Consider the following 20,488-nt stretch of genomic DNA (forward strand, 5'->3'; position numbering starts at 1 on the left):
TGGTACCAATTACACTATAAGAGCAATAAACTGTGCCAGATTGTGCAGTTCAGCAGGAAGAATGACTTCTCCCACTTCCACGTACGACTTTGAATGTATGCACCACAGTATTAACTCACCAAGGCAACCTGCTGGCGCCAGCGCACAGGTAAGACATGTGAAAGATATTAGACTTTTTGAATAGATACCTTTTTTGTCATTAACACAAAGGGAAACTAGGTGGACAGCTGGACAAAGCTGGCAATGAAGCATCGCTAGCACTAAAGTTAGCATTAACACTAGCTTCACACTAGCTGGTGTTTTTACACTAATTTCAGTGTCCAGCTCAAGTTTTTTTACTTTAACGTGTAGTGGTCTTTGTTAACCTCTGTTTGTCAGAATGACCATAACTCGACAGTGGCTGCAGTGAAGAAGGTCTCTTTTCATTTGCTCCTAGAGTAGACAAATACGACTTCACATTAATGCTCTGGCCTGATAAATTGCGTTTTACACACATAACGTTACAGCATGACAGTTATGCCTTACAAAATATGCCAATTGGGCAAACTTTGAAGGCTTCTACCACACCCTAACTTATGTATCAGAATACACTAACTTGTCTTTTTGTATTTGTATGTCTTACTGTCTGTTTTCTGGACCGTGTGTCCGTAATAAAAGCTTTGATTGATTGATTGATTGATTAACAAAGCGGACCAGGACAAGTTATGTTGTTTAAACTAACCATGAAAAGGTAACATAATTAACTTAGCAATGTTAGTTATCTATAATTTTTACATTTATAAGGCTCTGTATGGCTGCAGCCACTGTTGAGCTATTCTGACAAACAGAGGTTAACAAAGACCACTACACGTTAAAGTCAAAAAACTTGAGCTGGACACTGAAATTAGTGTAAAAACACCAGCTAGTGTGAAGCTAACGTTAGTTAATGCTAACTTTAGTGCTAGCGATGCTTCATTTCCAGCTGTCCACCTATGTCCCCCCCAAAAATGCCACTGCGGGGATAATGTCCCAAAGTATCTATTCAAAAAGGCTAATATCTTTCACATGTCTTACCTGTGCGCTGGCGGCGGCGGGTTGCCTTAGCGGAGCGGACGCCATGCTGACTGCCGAGTGAATACTGTGGTGCTAAATTCAAAGTCGTACGTGGAAGTGGAAGAAGTCATTGTTCCTGCTGAACTGCACAATCTGGCACAATTTCTTGCTCTTATAGTGTAATTGGTACCACGTGTTGTCCAAAACAATTTTTTAAATGGAACTTTGTCACTGGCATCAGTTTGTTTAGTAAAAATCACATGTATATAGTGGATAGAAAGCATTCAGTCATAGTTCTCGCAGTAACACAATTTCCTGAAGGCAACATGACTGAGGAGAGTCTTCTGCCTTCTTTGTTAGGCTGCTACTCATAATTCCACGCCCCTCTGAGTTGAAGCCACGCCCCCAAGCAAAATCAGGGCCAAAAGTCTGAAACTGAAAAAAACTGATCTGAAACTGAAAAAAAAGATTTGAAACTGTAAAAAAAAATAAGTTTTGAATCTGAAAACATGAAATGTGGAACTGAAAACAAATATAAAAGTGAAAAGTGAAAAGTGAAAAATGAAAATTTATAATTTATTCAAAATAATTCCAGAATTTAATCAACATTTTATTCAAACTGAAAGAAAAACTGGTACACTTATTTTTAGTTTGAATACATGGTTTTATTTTTTCAAGTTTTAGACCAAAACTTAAATTTTCAATTTCAAGCTTTAGTTTTTCAACTATATATATATTTTTCAAATTAACAAAACATTTGGCCCTGATTTAGCTCCATACTCGGTTCATTGACATATGGCACTCGAGTCTCCCAGTTCAGTGACACGAGTCGGGTTAAACAACCGGCTCTTCGGTCAGTTCGTCAACACTACAGCCACTAGTGAACCGAACCCGCTACAGCTGCTCTTCCACTCCTCACCGACATCGTCTCTGGATAACGTTAATTTATAACGTTTATTTATCTCACAAAAGCCACTCTTTCGTAAGTACAACCAACTTCTTGTTTTATATTTAATTTAAGGTTTTATCAGTCAGCAACAGCAGCGACACGGCTTGATTTTTACTAGGCTGTAAGTAACGTTACGTAACGAGGGTTTCAACTTGCATGGTAACAGGTGGTAACCATTGACTGGGGTACAATTGTGGCAAAATGCATAACGTTAACTAGCTACGCAGTTTGTGATAGCGTTAGCTAGTTAGCTAGCTAGGTATCCCCCCAAAAATTGTTTCCGCGTGTTGCACATCTATCAATCAGACTTTATTTGTTTGCCGCTTTTTATACATTATATATGTAACACAAAGTGTTTTAAATAATCCACACAAAGTAGTGTCATTTCTAATGAATAAAATACATAATAATAACAGCATTCACTGAAAATAACAAATATATAACACTGGTAAACACTGGTAGCTAGAAATGAGAAAATGTTCTACCTCGCTGTAAAGCACTTTTATCAAGGGAACGCCTAACATCAGCATTTCCTCCTCAGCTAGACTAGTGACTAATGTAATCGCCTGTCTCTTCTCTGCTGCCACTCCACAGGTTTACTACCTGTTGGACTGAACATCCCTCATCATGTCTAAAGGTACAGTGGTTCTGGCCTACAGCGGTGGATTGGACACATCCTGTATTCTGGTTTGGCTGAAGGAACAGGGTTACGATGTGATTACGTTCTTGGTAAGGTTTAGGGACCAGTGTGTGTGCAACATGTGTCTTAGTTTGCTAGTCTAGTTTCCAACCAGCTGCTTTTGCATGTCATGTATCTCTGAAGTTTTACACTTTACTGTTTTTAGGCAGCTGACGCAATTTGTCATACACCGGACATGTTGGAGTTTTTAATTGGCTCTCTCAAAAAATCAGAGCTACAGTACCAGTTAACTCCCAACCACACAGGATTTGGCTTCATAATGCAAATGCAAATCTAGCTGGATTTACTTTCTGCCCTGGGGCAGTTTAGAACTGCAAAGCAGGCAGATTTTCTTGTTGTCTAACTTTTCATTCAATGGTGTTGTGGTTTGGTGTGGGGGGATGGGTAATTGTCTGTGGTTCACTGCTGTGGCACTGAGGTGCTTTCCAGGGAAATAGAAGAATAGCAGGCACTGATCCAAACATAATGTATTTCCTGAAACTATACACTTGCTTCAACTTATCAAAGAAGATTGCACCTGGTATGCAAGTGTGATTCACGAGTAATGGAAAAGAGTTGACAGGTTTGCTGGAATGTCATTGTCTTACTTTTTGACTGGTTTTGTTATATGTATTGAATTGTAGCATTGGATTTGACTCATCCTTAATCAACCGTGACTGTAAGATCAGAAAATTACTGAAATTAAAATGATAAAGTGGTGAAAATATCTAAAGCCTAGTAAAGTGTTTGTGCTGCAGATTTGTTTAGTTTACTAGATAAGTATCCTGTCTGCAGGAATATATTCCCTTGTTTAGTGTTCAGCTCAGGAGATCAGACAGCCTCTTCAAGCCCTTAAGTGGTGTTCATGCTTGGTTTCCGCTGTGAGGTGGTTGCTACATCTCCTCGACAGACTTAAGACTTGGCAGAATTAATACTTGCACAGTCATGAGCTGGCATTTTTATATATGTGGAGGGCTTTCATGTTATTTCACAGGAGGTCAAAACTCAAGTAACTGGACAGTTTTTGTTTTTTAATTGTGTGTAGTCTTTGTTGCAAATATTTGTGAAATTTTGTGTCACTGATGTGCAATTAAATGTGTGTTTAGGCCAACATTGGGCAAGATGAAGATTTTAAAGCAGCCCAGAAAAAGGCAGAAAGCCTCGGTGCGAAGAAGGTAAGAGACAGAATGAAATATGATGTTGCTTTATAGGCATCATCAGTAATTTGGCATCTTCATACCCAGAATTTTTCCAGAAATGCCAAAAGATTTCAGATTGATGCTGTCAGGCATATACCATATATACTTTTTATATATATACAGTGCTGCTCATAAGTATTCATACCCATGCTAAAGTTGACTAAAAAAAGGAATAAAAAAAATCATCTTTTGGAAAATGATCTTAATGCCTTAATTAAAAAAATGAGGAAAAATCCGACCTTTTAAGGACACCAATTTGTTTTGTGAATGAATAATGTATTGTAAATAAATAAATGTTCTTCCTTAAAATACAGGGGGCATAATTATACATACCCCTATGTTAAATTCCCATAGAGGAAGGCAGATTTTTATTTTTAAAGGCCAGTTATTTCATGGATCCAGGATACTATGCATCCTGATAAAGTTCCCTTGGCCTTTGGAATTAAAATAGCCCCACATCATCACATACCCTTCACCATACCTAGAGATTGGCATGGTTTTATTTCAGTTAGCCTAATAGCTAACTGAGATAAGATCCATATCAATGCAAATCAAACCTGTGTGTGTGTGTGTGTGTGTGTGTGTGTAATTTTTTTTGTGTGTAATCTATTTAGTTGCCTTTTGTGTAATGTATATAAAACAATTTTAAATGAAAATACAGACTCTTTTAGGAAAAGTCAGGCAGCAGCATTTTTTCATATTTTTTTATTCAGCAAAGTTATTACACATATACATTTCAAAACGGTCAAAATGGCCGTTCTAGTGTTAAAGCAAGTTTCCAGCCACTTCAAGTACAATGTCATAGCATGCTGTAATGAATGGAAATCAGTAGCTGCTTTATTCTGATTCTTGCGTTAGCAAGGTTTTTTGCATTCACATCTCATACTTAGTGTGACACAATGTTTTTTGTGGCAAACACTCATAAGTTATTTCTTTTCCTAGAAAAGTAATTAATTAAACATTTCTCACATAGAAATGGCCCAGTGATGAATAAAATCAAGGACTCTTTACACAAAGACCTGTTATGTGTCCTCACATCTGTTCTTGTTTAGGTTTTCATTGAAGACCTGCGTTCAGAGTTTGTGGAGGACTTCATTTGGCCCACAGTTCAGGCCAATGCCGTCTATGAGGACCGATACCTGCTGGGCACTGCGGTAGCACGGCCCTGCATCGGCCGCCGTCAGGTCGAGATTGCACGCAGGGAGGGTGCCCAGTTTGTCTCCCATGGTGCCACAGGAAAGGTAAGAGATACACTCTGAGGAAGCAGAATTTTCTTCTTTTTACATTTTCTTGTTTTTATTCTAGAGCTGGGACAGAAAAGAGTAAGTTAAAGAAATTAAACTCTCAGCTTTGTGGTTACATGCTATGTCCCTGATCCACAAGTATGTCCCAGACAGCCAGTCAACACAAACTAACTGGGTAACTGTCCAAACTCTGGACATAAGAATTTTGGCCATGTGTTTGCAGGGTTCAACATTAACTTTCTGTCAACCAAGCCGCAATAGTAAGTCAGAAATCTACCCTCGTGAGAGCAATGTCTGCCCTCCATTCAGAAACTACTGTATAATTATCCTCTATTTAGTTGTCTATTCATTAAAAGAAAATAAATGTTTCCTGCTCAAATCTGACACACGTTATCATCTCCATTGCCTGCACTTTTCCTCACACTGACGGCACTGAACCATCAGCTAAATGAAATGAGTCACTGCAGTTCAAAGAAAAATGCAAATGTGTTTTTTGTGCTTTGGAGGCCTGCCAAAATGGTTTCTGATTAGTATGAGTGAGCAGTGTGTAAGAAATGTTGAACATTAGCCTGGATTTCATGAAAAATTGTCAGTTTTGTACATGCTGTGAAACCTACACCTGGAAGATAAATAAATTATTCCAAAGTGTTGTAAAACTGGAAAAGAATTGAAGCAAGTGTTAAGTCAATTTCACATAATGTGTGGTTCAGAGGAACATAACGTGCTCTTAAAGATAAAAACTTAGTTCAGGGCACTTTTATGTGAAGCAGTGATCGAAGTTGTTGTTTTTCTTATTACAAAATGGCAATATAATGATAGAGATATTATGATTATAATAGGACAATAATATACGCTGTTGTTAATTGGTTAAAGGCTTCACTACGTCTCATTTCTTTTGGTCATAATGACTTTTCTTCATACATTGCAGTCTGTGACTGTGCTATTAAGGACTTTCATAGTTTGCCAAGTAAAATTATATAGTATAGTATAATTGTTTTGGATTGTGATTGAATTCAGAAGTTTTTTTTTTTTTTTTTTTTTAACATTTATTCCTTTAATATACAGTTCATTCAACACCTTTTTACAGATTTGTTCTTGTATTTCCATCATCCATCATCAGTTGAAATGCAGTGTCCACATTCTGCCTGTAGATGGAGGCAGATACCACATCATAAAGTTAGAATACAGACCTCAAATAATAGGTTAACTTCATCATCTGTTCATTAGCAGTTTTTAATGTTTTTTTTATTTTTTTTTATTTGTGGTAATTATATAATAATTAAGACAATGCAGATGGCTACCCTTTTTTATATTTTTGTTTTTATCGTATGTTTATCTATCAAGCTGATTAATGAAGAAAGAGACTGTACAGGAAAATATACTGTAGGAATGAAAACTCAAGCAGTATGTGATCCTGGCATAGCATCATATGCCAATTCAGACATTGGCAACATCCCGGCTCAACCACCACTGTGCACTTGAGCTGAATTGTTAGGCAATGAATCGATTGACAGAAAAGTAATCTGCACCTATCTTATTCATTTGTGTATTTTCTTATTTCTTCCTGTGGTTTTCTTTGTCGACTATGATAGTAAATTGAAGATATTTTAGGTTTAGACTGTTGGTTGCATAAAACTAGCTATCTGAATATGTCAATATTAGGCTTTGGGAAATAGCACCAGGACTTTTTCACTGTTTTTCTGACACAACAATTTAATCAATAATGAAAAATCCATTAGTTTCAGCCCTACAGTACACACTTTTAGTTACTGTTGTTGATTTCAAACGGTTAACTTAAATACAGATGAACACACCTCACATGTGGTACATAAAGTTGAGCCATTGTGTTTGTGTTTTGTAGGGCAATGACCAGATACGTTTTGAGCTCACATGCTACGCCCTCTATCCCGAAGTCAAGGTAAGTTTGCTGTTTTACTGCATGGAGATTATGGCTTGTACTGTTTGCCACAGCATCTGTTAAAATGAAAGTGCTGCGGCTTGGCCAGCACTCTCACTCCCTCGGTTTGTGCTGTTCAGATTATTGCACCGTGGAGGATCCCTGAGTTCTACAACCGCTTCCGGGGGAGAAAAGACCTGATGGAATATGCACAGGTAACTCAATCAGTCTGTCATTATCAAAATCTGTAGTTCAGTTTGGTGGTGTTTAAGGCTGCCAACTCAAGATTACTTTAATTATTGATACATCTTTCATTGATTTGGAATTATTAATCCACTATTTGGTCTATAAAATGTCCAAACAGCACAAAGTAAAATAATGATTTGTTTAACAAACAGTCCAAAAGTATTGTATTTGTCACAGAGTACCCTATTGTCTATTCTCAGCAGCATATTAACAGAAAAGAAGTAATTGCATTATAACAGAAATATCTGCCAAGGGTATTGTATACTGTACATCTATTTATTGTATCGATTTTCTTTCTAATACTCTTCCTGTACCTATTTTGTATCTGTGTACAGCATTCAATTTATGGTAGAGCTCTTCCAATTTATATTTTCATTTGCTCTGTTTTTAACCCCTTTTGAATTTGTATCTGGTCTGTGATCAATTAAGTGTTATGTTATCCATATGTGCATGAAGCTCAACAGTTTTTGAACAAAATATTAAATCTGTTGACCATGTGTATTGAATTCAGATGCCTTTGGTGAAAATATAATGTATTATTACATCTCTACTCTCTACCTCATGATTATATTTACAGTTATCCTGACCATTTGCAGATTTATATTATTTAGACCACACACGCATTCATTGGCAGTTTGTTCATAGGGTCCCATTAGATGGTGGCTCAGACCCATTTTTCCCACTAGAGGGTGGTCATGATGTTTTAGTGAACACAACTCTCTTGCTGGCCCCGGAGTACTTGTAAAATCACACAATCTTAAAACACAAAATTGTTGACTTTTCTTTTGAACCTACCAAAAATATCTTTTTTGATTTGTTTTTGTTCTTTTCACTGCTGACCTTAAAGACCGAAGCAGTGGAGGGAAACATGCATTTGGTTACAAAATCCAGCCGCTGGATATAGTTCGCTTGGTTCCTTGTATTCAGAACTTGTTTGACAGATAAGTATAACTCTGATTTAAAGTCTCTAACCTTCAGGTGCAGTTAGCTTACAGGCAAACGGAATGTAACATAACCGCTTTTTCTGTCAAACTGTAGAAACATGGTATCCCTGTGCCTGTCACTCCTCGGGCACCATGGAGCATGGACGCCAACCTCATGCATATAAGGTGGGTAGGACTGGTGTGATACACCTTGTTTAGTTCCTGTTTCAATGTTTTATTATAATTATGAATTATTTATTTTTATCAAAATTAAATAGACTAATTTTCGAAATTATAATTCTTCACAGCTATGAGTCTGGCATCCTGGAGAATCCCAAGGTAATACCCATTCCCAATGGCATGTCTACAAATTCCTGAACATAAAAGGTCTTACTTTTAGTTATTCCTTTGTCCTCCTTTGGCCCCTTTAGATTGTGATGTCCTGATATACTACTTAATGAAACCGACTCATTTATATTAACTACAGATATACAAGCACTGATTAAATACCAAGGAAGTCACTCGTCTTAAATAACATTCTTCTTTCACACAAATATATGTTAACTGACAATACTGACTTTTTAATCAAAACACTTATATATTTTATAATATATATTTAAAAAAATCTTGCACTGACACTGTTATTCAAGAAACTGTAAAACTGAACTGGAGACATTTTGTACAGTTGAATAGTTTTAGATAACATGTCTTGAGATTCTACATAAACATCTGGACAGTCAATGTCATCTTCAGATACTTCAGTACCTGTTTTTAAAATATTTTGTACTACTTCATTATGATGTAATCTAGTGCTAAAATGAATAGCACAATCAGAAACTAAATTACAAAAACATTTGTCGTCCCATTTACTTTCGAGTACAGTAAATAATCTCCTTTGTCCTCACACACACATAATGTTGCTGTCATTTCCACAACAGCAGATCTTTTTTTTGACCGTTAAGTGCATCATTCACTTGGAGTGACCGTAAAAATAACATGGCAGTAAGGCTGCTGTCCCTCCTGCTGACCCATGCCAGCCCTGCCAGAGACAAAACACGGTTCACTCTCCCACAGTGCCATTGGTAAGACACAGTTTGATCTCTGCTGGGGTCAGAGGTCAAAGCAGTACATGCAGGTTGCCCCTGGTGACCCCCAAAGCTCCCATCCCTTGGTCGCTGTATCTGTGTCTCTGTCTCTCCTCACCCCGGGTCCTCGCCGGGCCCTGGGAAGAGCCTGGGACACACAGACACTGACTTGTCGTCAGCAACGCTTCGACTAATTCCCGATTTCATGGGAGCCGGGGAGGGGGAAGGGTTAGGGCGTTGCACCCAGCTGGGGCCTCCTGAGTTCCAGCCCCAACTCCTCGGGACCTCATTGTTCCACTGGTTGCGCCGCCGCGGGCTGCGACGTGGGAGGGGAGCCATTTCATCGTGACACCGTGACACCAAAATGTCACCAGTAACAGTAAAGTACAAAGGCAGCGCACCAGACAGATGAGTCCCCAATGGACGGGGTATTGCAAGGAGGCGAGGGGTCCCGCGTTGTTGGAGTGGAGATGCAGGGCCACTGTAACTCACAGACCTCCATTTCTCTCACTCTTTCTCCGTCCCCTTCCCACCCCTCCGCTGGCTCTTTAGTGGTCGGCCTGTGGAGAAATGTTTTGAAAAGAATGAGGCGAACCGGCTCAATAGCATAGCGATGTATGATGACAGTATTGTGTAACTGATTTCATTCAGGGGTTTTGTGTTGGACCATTTACTCCAATATTGAATCGATTAATGGCATTAAATACAATGAAATATTTTTGGTGCAGGGGTCCAGAGTGGTAAAAGGATTTGAATCAATTACCCAGGGCACGGAATGATATTTTGAACTTTGAACAAGCTGTGATTGAGTAATTTTCAGTAACCACAACCTCTGGCAATTGGACTTTTTCAAAGTATTGTTTGTTAATTACGGTCAGAGTAAACCTCACAACAACATCACAATATCTAAATATTATTCCTAGGTTAAACATTCATGTCAACCAAACCAGTGCAACAACAGCAAAGTGAGATTCTCACCCAAATGCTTGAACCATCATGACAGATTCTGATCGACCTAGAGGGTCATCTGAAAGAGGTCATCTTGTTCTAAGTATCTCCTCTGTGTATCAGCCTCTCTCTCTCTCTCTCCTCCAGTTACAGCCCTCAAGGCTCAGGGCGGACCTCAACTATTCAAACCCTACAACGCCCCCCACATGTGGTACAAAAGCCCCTCTCTGCTCAACACAGTCAGATTAGGAAATGTCCAAATGGCCGCTCATATGTTCTCCTGTAGATAAGAGTCAGCAGAGTTCAGGTTACTCTATGATTAACATGGTATCCTTCCTGATAACCCCAAACCATCTTGCCTGTAGCATAATGGCCTGGTGACTTTTATAATTTACTCACCTCCATCTGGCAGCATTAACCTATGTGAAAACATGCGCCCAGGGCAACTTCAGTTATGTTATGTTAATAGTCAGATTTAATGATATTAGCAGGCACCTGACTGCATTGAGCTGTCGTTAAGTTGAAGAAATCACGTTTCCACATTAAGTTCTGGTTTTGTTGGTATGGGTTGGGGAAAAAAAAACAAACTCATAAACATTTCCATCAGGTTATTTAATCTATAAATGTGGCTCAATAGAATTTCCAGAAAATGTTTCATATTAGGATATATACCCGGCATTTGAATGGAACATGGTATACACTGTCAGAGGATTATAACCATATCCCCCACCCATAGTTGGCATTAACAGGTCAGATTTTCTGTGTTGTGGCATTCTTCAGATTTGATCAGCATTATGCCAATTGTAAGATGGCTTCACACACTCTCATTCTCACTAACTCCTCTCTCTCTGCCTCTACACATGAGCAGCCAGGGCCCAGCCTAAGGCAGCCTGACACTCGTCCTGAGTCATTAAAACATCACCTCAGTCTTAATTATAGCTTGTGTCAGTGAGCTTCCTCAGGCCCACTGCGCTCTTTGATCACGGAGCTGATAGGCCCCTGCTCGTGTTGACCAGGAGTAAAGGAGCGTGACGCCAAGCCTCCGCTCACCTAGAGGAAATGAAACCTTGTTTTCTGCTGGTCGCATGGCTGGCTGGAAAGATGGATGGACAGAAGACTGCCTGTAGGGGAAGGAAGTGGGCTTGTAGGTGTATGTATGCATGTGAATGTGTGCTTTGAAGCAAAGAGGTCAGCGTTTGTCATGTGCCTTGGCTGCCCTCAGGTCTGATTGGTCTGACCTGTAATATTTAGCGAGTGCTCCCTGTGTCCACCTTGGCATCACTGTAGCTTTGCCTCCATGTAGAAGTGCCTGTTGTCCTCATTAAATTCAGCTGAAGCCCTAACATTAACCCAAACAATGTGTGTGTTACGAATATACATATCTCTTAAGCACATCACGTGTATACTGTTTTATTCTTGTCTCAGTTTGTCATGTTTGCATTTTAAAGAGAAGGACAGACTTGAAACGTGGTGATTTAAGTGTCATTTCCAACCCATTGCGCCAAAGATGTTTTTACCATCCTCTTCTATCTTCCTCTCAACTCTCCCCTCCTTTCCTCCCCCTCTCCCTCCTGCCACCTCTGCCTCTTTTGGCTCTGTTGGCTTCGATTGAAAACCAATGAGGCAACTAATATGTGGAAAGATAGAAATTTACTTGCTTTAAGTTCATGCGTCAGCCTCCTTCTTTGCTGTATGGGCCACGTTTAGCACAACAATATGGTAGAAGCAAAGACTGCCAAAGGAGCTGCTCTGTGCTACATGATGGTACGCTTCATGCCCCATTTCCCACCAATACCCCCGGCCCCCGCCTTCTCTGTCTCTACCTTTTCCACTCTTTCAGGGCCATGGCTTTGGGACAGGTCCACCTGCAGGGGGTTTGAATTGAAATGCATTGATCTCTCGCTCACTGGAAACAAGCCTGTTCCCCTTACTTTTCCTTTTTTCTTTGTACCCATTTGAGCTCTCATGGTTGGAGCATGCATGAGTTTTTAAGCATTCCTCATGAATGTTTATACATTTTAAATGTGTTTTTAATTCATCAGATGGAAATTGTTCTTAATTGAGGCCTTTCTCTAAGCCTTAGCGCAGTTAAACACTTGTTGTTTTATAGGCAATTAACACTCACACAGGAAACAGTGATATTTTTAAACTCTGGTAGTTAATTAAATTCATCCCGAACCAAAAATCTAAATATGTATTTATCCTAAGCTAAAGTACTTTAATCTGTTTTGGCAGAAAGACTAAATCTGGAGCTGCTTGTTTAATTAATGCATAACATGTCAAAAACTATAAAAGTAATGTATAAACACTGTTTTAAGTTTTCCCACAAGTTAGCAACCCATACAGCCAATGGCTCATATGCGCTATACTGTGTTTTATGTAAAGGTTGATTTGTTTACAACCAGCATATAACACCACAGAAACCATAGACTTTCACATTATCCAGTATTTAAAATTCAGTCCCCCCTCAAAGAGTATGCATCAAAAGGCTTTTTAGGGTAGTCATTTTGCCCCTCTCCTGCTCTCATTTGGCATCTTTCAGGGCACTGAGGCAGAAAATAAAGGAGAGGAAGACGGGCGCCTTCCTAGTCAATTTTGGTGTTTAGTTAAAAGGAAGGAAAGTGATTGCGCTGCTCGTTTTCTCCTCACTTGACAGGCGATGAGCGGATGCCGATTAGTTATTGTATGGTGATTTAGTGTCTGGTAAAGCTTTCCATTTAAATGCACCCAGTAGTTATTTTTGCATAGTTCCCCTGCAATTTGCCTCAGCTCAGGAGACATTGGCCATCGTCTTGTACTAATGCTGTGTAATTGTTGGAGGGCCACATCGCTGGGCAGACACGTCAGACAGCCACGCTCTTTTAGGTCCCAACCATGACTTACTGAAATCGTTCCCGGCTCCCACCAACTGGAAAACCGACAAGCGTCTGTCACCCAGGACAACTTTAGTGGATTTAGGGTGTGGACTTTGTTGTGTGATGCCCATTTAGCAAAATTCTTCTTTTAAAATAAAATAGAAGGGAAACGTCACTCAGAAAATCAAACCTGGAAGATTAGAGGAAGTGAAGACAGGTAGGGACGCGCAGCAGACACATGATGAGAATCGGCAGATCTGAGAGTTTTACAGACAGGCAGAATATTATTGAGGACATTGTGTTGCTCAAAAAGGTTCTGTCATAGTATCAGGTGTTTTTTGACCTGTCAAGTGTTCACTATTCTTGGGGATGTGAGTCATTTCTCTTTTGCCCTTTCCCACTCTCCTCGCTGCATCCCACTTTTCCCCGCCTTCCCCTATGGTGAGGGGCTATGCAGGGAAAATGAAACTAAATAGAGGAGAAAAATGGAACATTGATTTTTTTTTTCTCTCTTTTTTTCTCTTCACTCAACTCCTGATGGTGTTTTTAGGTTTCTCCTTTATCACGCATCATCCTCTCTTTTCTTCTCCCACACCATATCTCCAGTTGTCCTTTATCGCCTCACACAATAGTCTCCCCATCCGCAGTATTGTTGTTTGATGAGGTCTCAGAAGGTCCTGGTTATTCATCAAGAGGAATAGAAATGTGTGAAATAGAGAGTGAGTGCATGTTTTTATGTTTTTCAGAGCCATGCTCCAGCTGACCTGTACCAAATGACCAAGAACCCAGAAGATTCTCCCAACGCCCCTGATGTACTGGAGATAGAGTTCAGAAATGGTTTGTGCTTGCAACATGTGTCACCTGTTGATTTCTCTGTCAGTGTTCTTTTTTTCTTTTCTTTTTTTTTTTTTAACCTTTTATGGTTTCTAAAACCTCATGCCCAAAAATGTATGAGTTACGTTATGAAAGCTCGGAACTGACATTATTAATTTGATTTAATGGAAATTCAGTCAAATAATTTAAATTTCCCTTATATGTGAGCATGATGTACAACTAAATTAAATGATAAAAAATACATTTGTGGCTGGGTTGGTTCAGTGGGTAGAGCAGGCGCACATATATTTAGAAGTTTATGCCTCGACGCAGAGGTCCAGGGTTCGAGTCCGACCTGTGACGATTTCCTGCATGTCTTCCCCCTCTCTCTCTCTCCTTTATCACTGTCCTGTCCATCAAAGGCGGAAAAGCCCAAAAAATAATCTTAAAAAAGAAAAAATGGAAACATCTGGCTTATAATTGGTCTTACCTGTCTGTTGAATGCAACCTGGTCTCTTGCATTTGAGCTTCATTTATATCATACAAAATTTGCACTTAATTTGAAAATTGTCAGGACTTTCCCAGGCTTGGTTTCTAAAATCTGTCTCCATCAAAAACCGATTGGATGCAAATCTTTTGTTGTATAATCGTGTGCACACACACTGGAAAATAAGTTTGTTAGTTTGCATGATTTTTATTGAATTATATCAGTTCTGAACTTCTATAATGTATCCGTAAGAGATAGCGTTTATCCTCACTCAGTGTCCACGGCCCTTCATGTTACTTAACATTGATGGTTATCGCCGCAGGGCTACAGCTCTCACGCTGACCCGGTTGCACTTTATCACCATTCCTGACCACCCAGACTTATCCTTAACCCTTCACAGCATTACTTGGTCCAAAGCTGCCATGTTTGGCTCGGGGGCACACACACAGGCCGGAAGCATTAAGTCCATCTAATACACCAAGCCCTGAGGGGCCAGAGAAACGCTCATTAGATATATTGCCATGAGGGCCAAGCTGAATAGTGGAAAGTGTCACATGTTTGCGTAAAGGGAAAATGGCAAGAAACATCCATGCCTGGGGCAAATGGCACAGAGGTCTCTTCATCCCTGGTCACTGGTGGAGGCTGCAGAGCACTAACATCAATCGGCTGAGAGACACTAGCTCCTCTGATCGCATGGGCTTGATGGGCAGCTTTATGAGCTAATATAGTAATATAAGGGAAGTTCAGAAGGTTGGCAGAAGATTTGGAGGGAATATTTGTGACCACTTAAGCTGATAAAATGCCATTTGGTAGTCAACATGTATCTGCACTGACATGGTGTCCAGAACATTTTCTTAGGGAAACGAGTAAAGTATTACCAGTTTCCGAAAGAAAATGTTTAACTATAAAACAAGTAGGTTGGTGTCAAGTCATTTGGGGAAGAGATATGCTTTTGTAAAACGGTGATGCAGTAGTAAAGCCCAGTCTGGTTTCGCGGGTTCTTTGCAGGCCTGCGCTCCGTTTTCACACACATTCTCCGTGCCTTTATTGAGCACCCTATGACAAAAGCTGTTTTAGCTGTCCACACAAAGGCCCGAGCCTACTCCTCCCTGTGAGCACAAGATCAGCACAAGAATGTTTCATTTCAGTCCCCCTCCCACCTTTTTATCCCTGCCTTTCTCACCAAAGTTTTCTCACTGATTAAAAAAGAATATTTAACGACAGGAACCTTTTCCCCCGTCAAACACTCCATTCCCCAATTCTCTCCCTTTTTTAAGAAGAAAAAAAAATGTCATCCCTCCCTCCTTTCATGCCAAAGAAGTGGAGAGGAAAAAGAGACAGAGAGGAAAAATGTAAAGCAGTAATTTTTCCTACAACTGTGTCTGTGCTTCCATTGTCTGCACTGTTAGGCTGCGAAAAACTGAAGAAAAGGATCACGGAGAGAAAAAGACCCCCGAGTGAATGATAGAACCCGCATGATGGAGAGAGCGAGGAAAAAGAGAGCACAGGGACGAAATGCCAGCCCCTACACTCCCACGTTCAGACACTTAATTTATTTGAACTTTTAATCTAATTATTAGGTATCTGGGAGGGGGCACGGCTTTAGTAATGCACCATCCACACTGCCCTCTCCTGCACAGGGAGGTACTTTTTCTTCCTCCATGGGAGCCACCAAGATTCCCGCGATATGAGAATGAGCCATCAACAAAGCCCTTGTCTAAAAAAATTTGTCAAGTCCTTCACGTGTCATTCCTATGAAGGCTTTGTAAACGCTGGTTGAAAGGCAAATAGAAGTGCGGCTCTTCTCTTCAAAGCTATGTGACTGACAACTGCAAGCATGCTAAAGTATGTAAAGGACTGAGCGCTGGATGGATGGAGAGTGAATATCAGCAGATCTTTTCTCATTTCCTCTTCTTGTATTGTGTAGTCTGCAAATGGTTGTAATAAGTTGAAATAAGCAGGTCCATGACAGTGATTGATGTGTACTTGGTTTAAGTGGCTTTAAAGAGGAAGTGTGTGGAGTCAGCATGGGTGTTTTTTTTAAAATTTTTTTCAAGGAAGTGTGTGTGTGTGTGTGTGTGTGTGTGTGTGTGTGTGTGTGTGTGTGTGTGGTTTTGACTCCTGCACATGCGCATGAACTCGCACTCGGTGGCACAAATAAAATCTCAGCGCTAAAGAGCGTATGGGTAACAAAGCTGCGTGTGTAATTGAATTAGGAAAAGGCCTGCCCACGATTTCACAGCTTTCAAATGAGCAGGGCCTTTGAATTTATTAGCCTTTCTCACCACCTCCTTTTGTAATGGTATTTACTTTTAGCTGACAACTATTGATTTTAGTGGCTGTGATAATGAGCGCTTATCAGCAGATTTGATCACTTTTTTTTTTTTTTTTTTTTTTTTGTGTGACAATTTTGTCAGTTGTAATGAATCTTTCCATTGGTTTTTGAAAAGCCATATCCCAAAACTGTTGATTTAACTGTGTAAACGTTACATTTGTACTCATTCACACACTCACTACTCATTGTTCTTTATGTGCTATGCGATCGATTCTCTGATCTTGGTGAAAATCGCTTTGGTCTTTGCTGCTGCTACTACTACTACTACTACTACTACTTGAAGGTATTTTCTCTCCACGTCAGGTACCAATAAGGTGAAAGATATCACATATCCAAAAATAATTTTGACTTAATGCATGACGCTGACAGCTATTCAAGTAATGCTCATTTTAAGAAATCATTTTTTTCCCCTTTAGGAGTGCCTGTAAAGGTGACCAATGAGAAGGAAGGCAAATCAAAGGATTCACCACTGGAAATCTTCTCATACCTCAATGAGATTGGGTAAGCATTTTTCTAATGTCTATAAAGCATTTACTGAAAAGTCCTTTTTACTTTCCCTATATGATTTGTTAGACATCAAGTGTAAGGAAGCCTCTCTATTAGATTAGTATGCAAGTTTCCCCAGAGGTGGCACGTTTATTAAGTTCACCACCTCTGGAATGACGTTTGTCTGTCACTGCTGGCCTGGGATCAGATTCCACAAGAGCTTTCTCTCCTCTGTCTCCTCCACTCTTTCTCCCTCTCTGCTTTCCGACTGTCCGAATAACTGAAAAGTACTGAAAGTGAGCCGATTGAGTCTACAAAAAAATCTCCTACCGCTTTGAGCTTTGTGTTGCCTATGATGATTTTTCTCAAGCTTCTTCATTACATGCATCACAAACTAGTTTGTAACATTTGTAGATCTGAATTAATGTCATGGGTTTAATGTCCATTTTCAGGGGAAACTAAAATTGATTTTCAGCTTTGTTATTCAAAATATAATATTGAAGGAGAGGAGATAATGAATGAAACAGTGTGTAGAAGATGCCTCAGCTACTTCTAAGGCTGACTTTACCAATGATGCTCACAGGTCTGTGGAAAAATCATGAGGAGACATATTGTAACGAGGGTGTGAATTCTTTCCTGGCTGCTGTGTTTTGCTGCTTTATTAATTGGAATGTTTAATTTTGTATTGTTTATTAACAGATGATCATGTTTTTGACTAGCCAGACAATTAAGAATTTATGTAAAGGCTCTTTATGTGGGCTAATCTAACTCAAGGTAAAATGAATGTATGAGTGTGTGTCCACTTAATAGTTGCCTGGCTCTCCCTGTCTTTCTTGTAGTGGAAACCATGGCGTTGGCCGGATTGACATCGTAGAGAACCGTTTCATCGGTATGAAGTCTAGAGGTAACAAATTAAAATGATATCTGTTTTTATATGTCCTTGTTATGACTTTTTTTTTTTTAATTTGTACCAAATTAGTCTGACAGGCTTCCTCACTCACACAAACAGTGATATGCACTGTGAATGCACTGAGATGGACATATTTGCACTTACTCTGAAACACGTCTCAATATTTTAATTTTACATCCATTCAAAAGCTTTTCTTTCAGTATCCAGGGCTTTCATGCAATTTGCAGTTATTTTACGTGAGTGCGTTTTGTCACACTTGCTATTCCACTTCCATAAAAGCGGGCTGGGTGACAAAAACACTCTCCTCAAAGGAAATGTTTTCCTCTGGTTCACCTGGAATCATAAGAACTGAAGTTCCATTCTCTTATGCATGCACACACGTACAGAAAACACACACTGCAAACAAGATAGCGGCACGCACGCTTCACTGGATACATACAAATACACAGTCGATCACATATGTGCACATGCAGTGGCACCAGGATGTTTTTGTCTCTTTATCTTTGGTATCAACAGGCAACTTGAAAAGCTCCTTTGTTAGGTCTCTACATATGTTACCGCAGCTAACGTACAAGGGCAGTGAGCTGTCTTGGCCTTGAATGACTCACACACACACATGGACACATACACACACCCCTTTTCCCCATATGTGCTATGATTGGCAAATTGACTGACCAACAGACCTGTAGCTGTGGTGCAACTTGGCAGGTGGAAATTGGAAAATGGGAAGCCCACTTTTCTCTCCCCTCGACTGAACAAAAGATCAAAGCTTTTTCCTCCACTGAAGCAATGGAGAGAGGAAGAGAAGAGGTGGAGCACAAGGTGTCCAATTGGTTGAATAACTACCATCAAGTGTACATGTTGGTCTTCTCTGGACTGGCAGGTCGTGTTAGCACAATAGATGATGGGAGGGACTGAATGGGGCACATGTCATACCTATTTGTGTTGGGTCATATTTATTTGTGTGGGATCAGGGAGGCGTGGGGGATTGAAATGGTTTGTCAATAATGTTGTCACTGTGCTACAAAACATTCAACAGCCTGTATGCCAGACTAACATTTCCCACCTGTCACAGTGCTGTCAAGCCTCTGACCCATGCACTGGAGGTGGCGTTAGCTGAGGTGCACCTATGAAAAGCAGTCGGAAATGGCTATATCTTTCGATAATGAATAGACTGCATCATGTCCATTCCTTGCTGCTGTCAAACTCTAAGACAGAGGCACTAAAACAATTGTCACAAGTTTCAGAAGCATTTTTTATGTATTTATTGGAATTATGTATACAGAAATGTCCCTCCACTCAATAGCAAAGTGTTTCTATGGTCAAATATACTCCTATCCATCTTAAGACATTTATCTGCTTTTATTTGCATGTGTTGCCTGTTTATGCTGCACGGTTTGCCCAAAGGGTTAAAGCTCAGCTCAAGAAGAATTAATTCCTGACCTAAACCCCTTCATGCCTGCAGCATGGTTAGCATACCTGCAGGAACCATATAAAAGATTAAAACCTCAAAAACCACTGGGGGTGTTGTCTCTGTAAGCTTAACTAAACTGCCACTGTTAGAGCTTACCCAGATAGCGTTTCATTGTTTGCTCCTCTCTGATAAGCTAGCTCTCTTTTGGAGCACTTAAGCCAAGTTGTGTTGGAGGGCAGTTTTAACTTATTTATCTGATAGAGCCAGCGGAAATGTCCCTACGTGCCCTCTGTGGCCCTGGATCACCAAAAAGCCACAAGCCGTTCTAGCTCAGGTGGCAGCCTTTTGAGGCTTTAAACAATTAGCAGCATTGCTAAGCTCTGTTTTTGGCCACAAGCACAAAGTAAGTGCTTCTCCATTTTCAGATCCGGAACGGTGCTAGAGTATTTAGGGTCGTACAGATTTGAGCTCCACTGCTTACCAGATTGGAAGAGATTAAATAGCGTTCATCTGTTAAATCTCAGAAAAGAGTTTGGGAGTTAAAACACCAAGCACATTGTGGAATTTGGCAGCCTGGTGTTGGCTTTAGCGAAGGATATGTTGGGCAGTTTGGTACCACAGCTTAAATAAAAAAAACTGAGTATCATTCAAATTGACACATTATGTGAGGAACCATGTATTGGATGGGGAAACAACACTCAGTTTTTCACAATTTCAGCTCACACAAAAATGTCATTGATAAAGCTCCTATTTCTGTTGTCAAATCTGTCTGGTAGCATTTTCCCTGCCCTCCTTTTGTTTTAGCTGACATTTGAGTGACAGCTTCACTTCTCCTGTCATCTACCTCATATTTTCTCCCCTCACCCCTCCCTCCCTGTCCGGAGGGGGTAAATTGCAGGGTAGGCAGAGCCCTGGTCCAGTCTCCAGGCTGGCAGGGGCCTCCTACCCTGTCATTTATCCAGGACAGGCTCATCCATGTTTTGTGA

General features: G+C 40.1%; 1 protein-coding gene across 3 annotated transcripts in view; it reads left to right on the forward strand.

Moving 5' to 3' along the window:
• The first annotated feature begins 1,885 nt into the window (after positions 1–1,885).
• The window catches only part of ass1 (argininosuccinate synthase 1), a 25,784-nt gene continuing 7,181 nt past the window's right edge, over positions 1,886–20,488 (forward strand). For 2 of the 3 annotated variants that reach the window (XM_031277998.2, XM_031278000.2), the window contains exons 1-11: positions 1,886–2,014; positions 2,576–2,710; positions 3,767–3,835; positions 4,912–5,100; positions 6,965–7,021; positions 7,141–7,215; positions 8,285–8,355; positions 8,478–8,508; positions 13,804–13,894; positions 17,109–17,193; positions 18,018–18,082. In XM_031277998.2, coding sequence (XP_031133858.1) covers positions 2,609–2,710; positions 3,767–3,835; positions 4,912–5,100; positions 6,965–7,021; positions 7,141–7,215; positions 8,285–8,355; positions 8,478–8,508; positions 13,804–13,894; positions 17,109–17,193; positions 18,018–18,082 — 835 coding nt within the window. In that variant the 5' untranslated portion in view covers positions 1,886–2,014; positions 2,576–2,608. Of the gene's footprint in view, positions 2,015–2,522; positions 2,711–3,766; positions 3,836–4,911; positions 5,101–6,964; positions 7,022–7,140; positions 7,216–8,284; positions 8,356–8,477; positions 8,509–13,803; positions 13,895–17,108; positions 17,194–18,017; positions 18,083–20,488 lie in introns of all 3 variants that reach the window. The other variant, XM_031277999.2, reaches the window with a different exon arrangement.

Source organism: Sander lucioperca, chromosome 1 (assembly GCF_008315115.2).
Source record: "Sander lucioperca isolate FBNREF2018 chromosome 1, SLUC_FBN_1.2, whole genome shotgun sequence".
Taxonomy (NCBI): Eukaryota; Metazoa; Chordata; class Actinopteri; order Perciformes; family Percidae; genus Sander; species Sander lucioperca.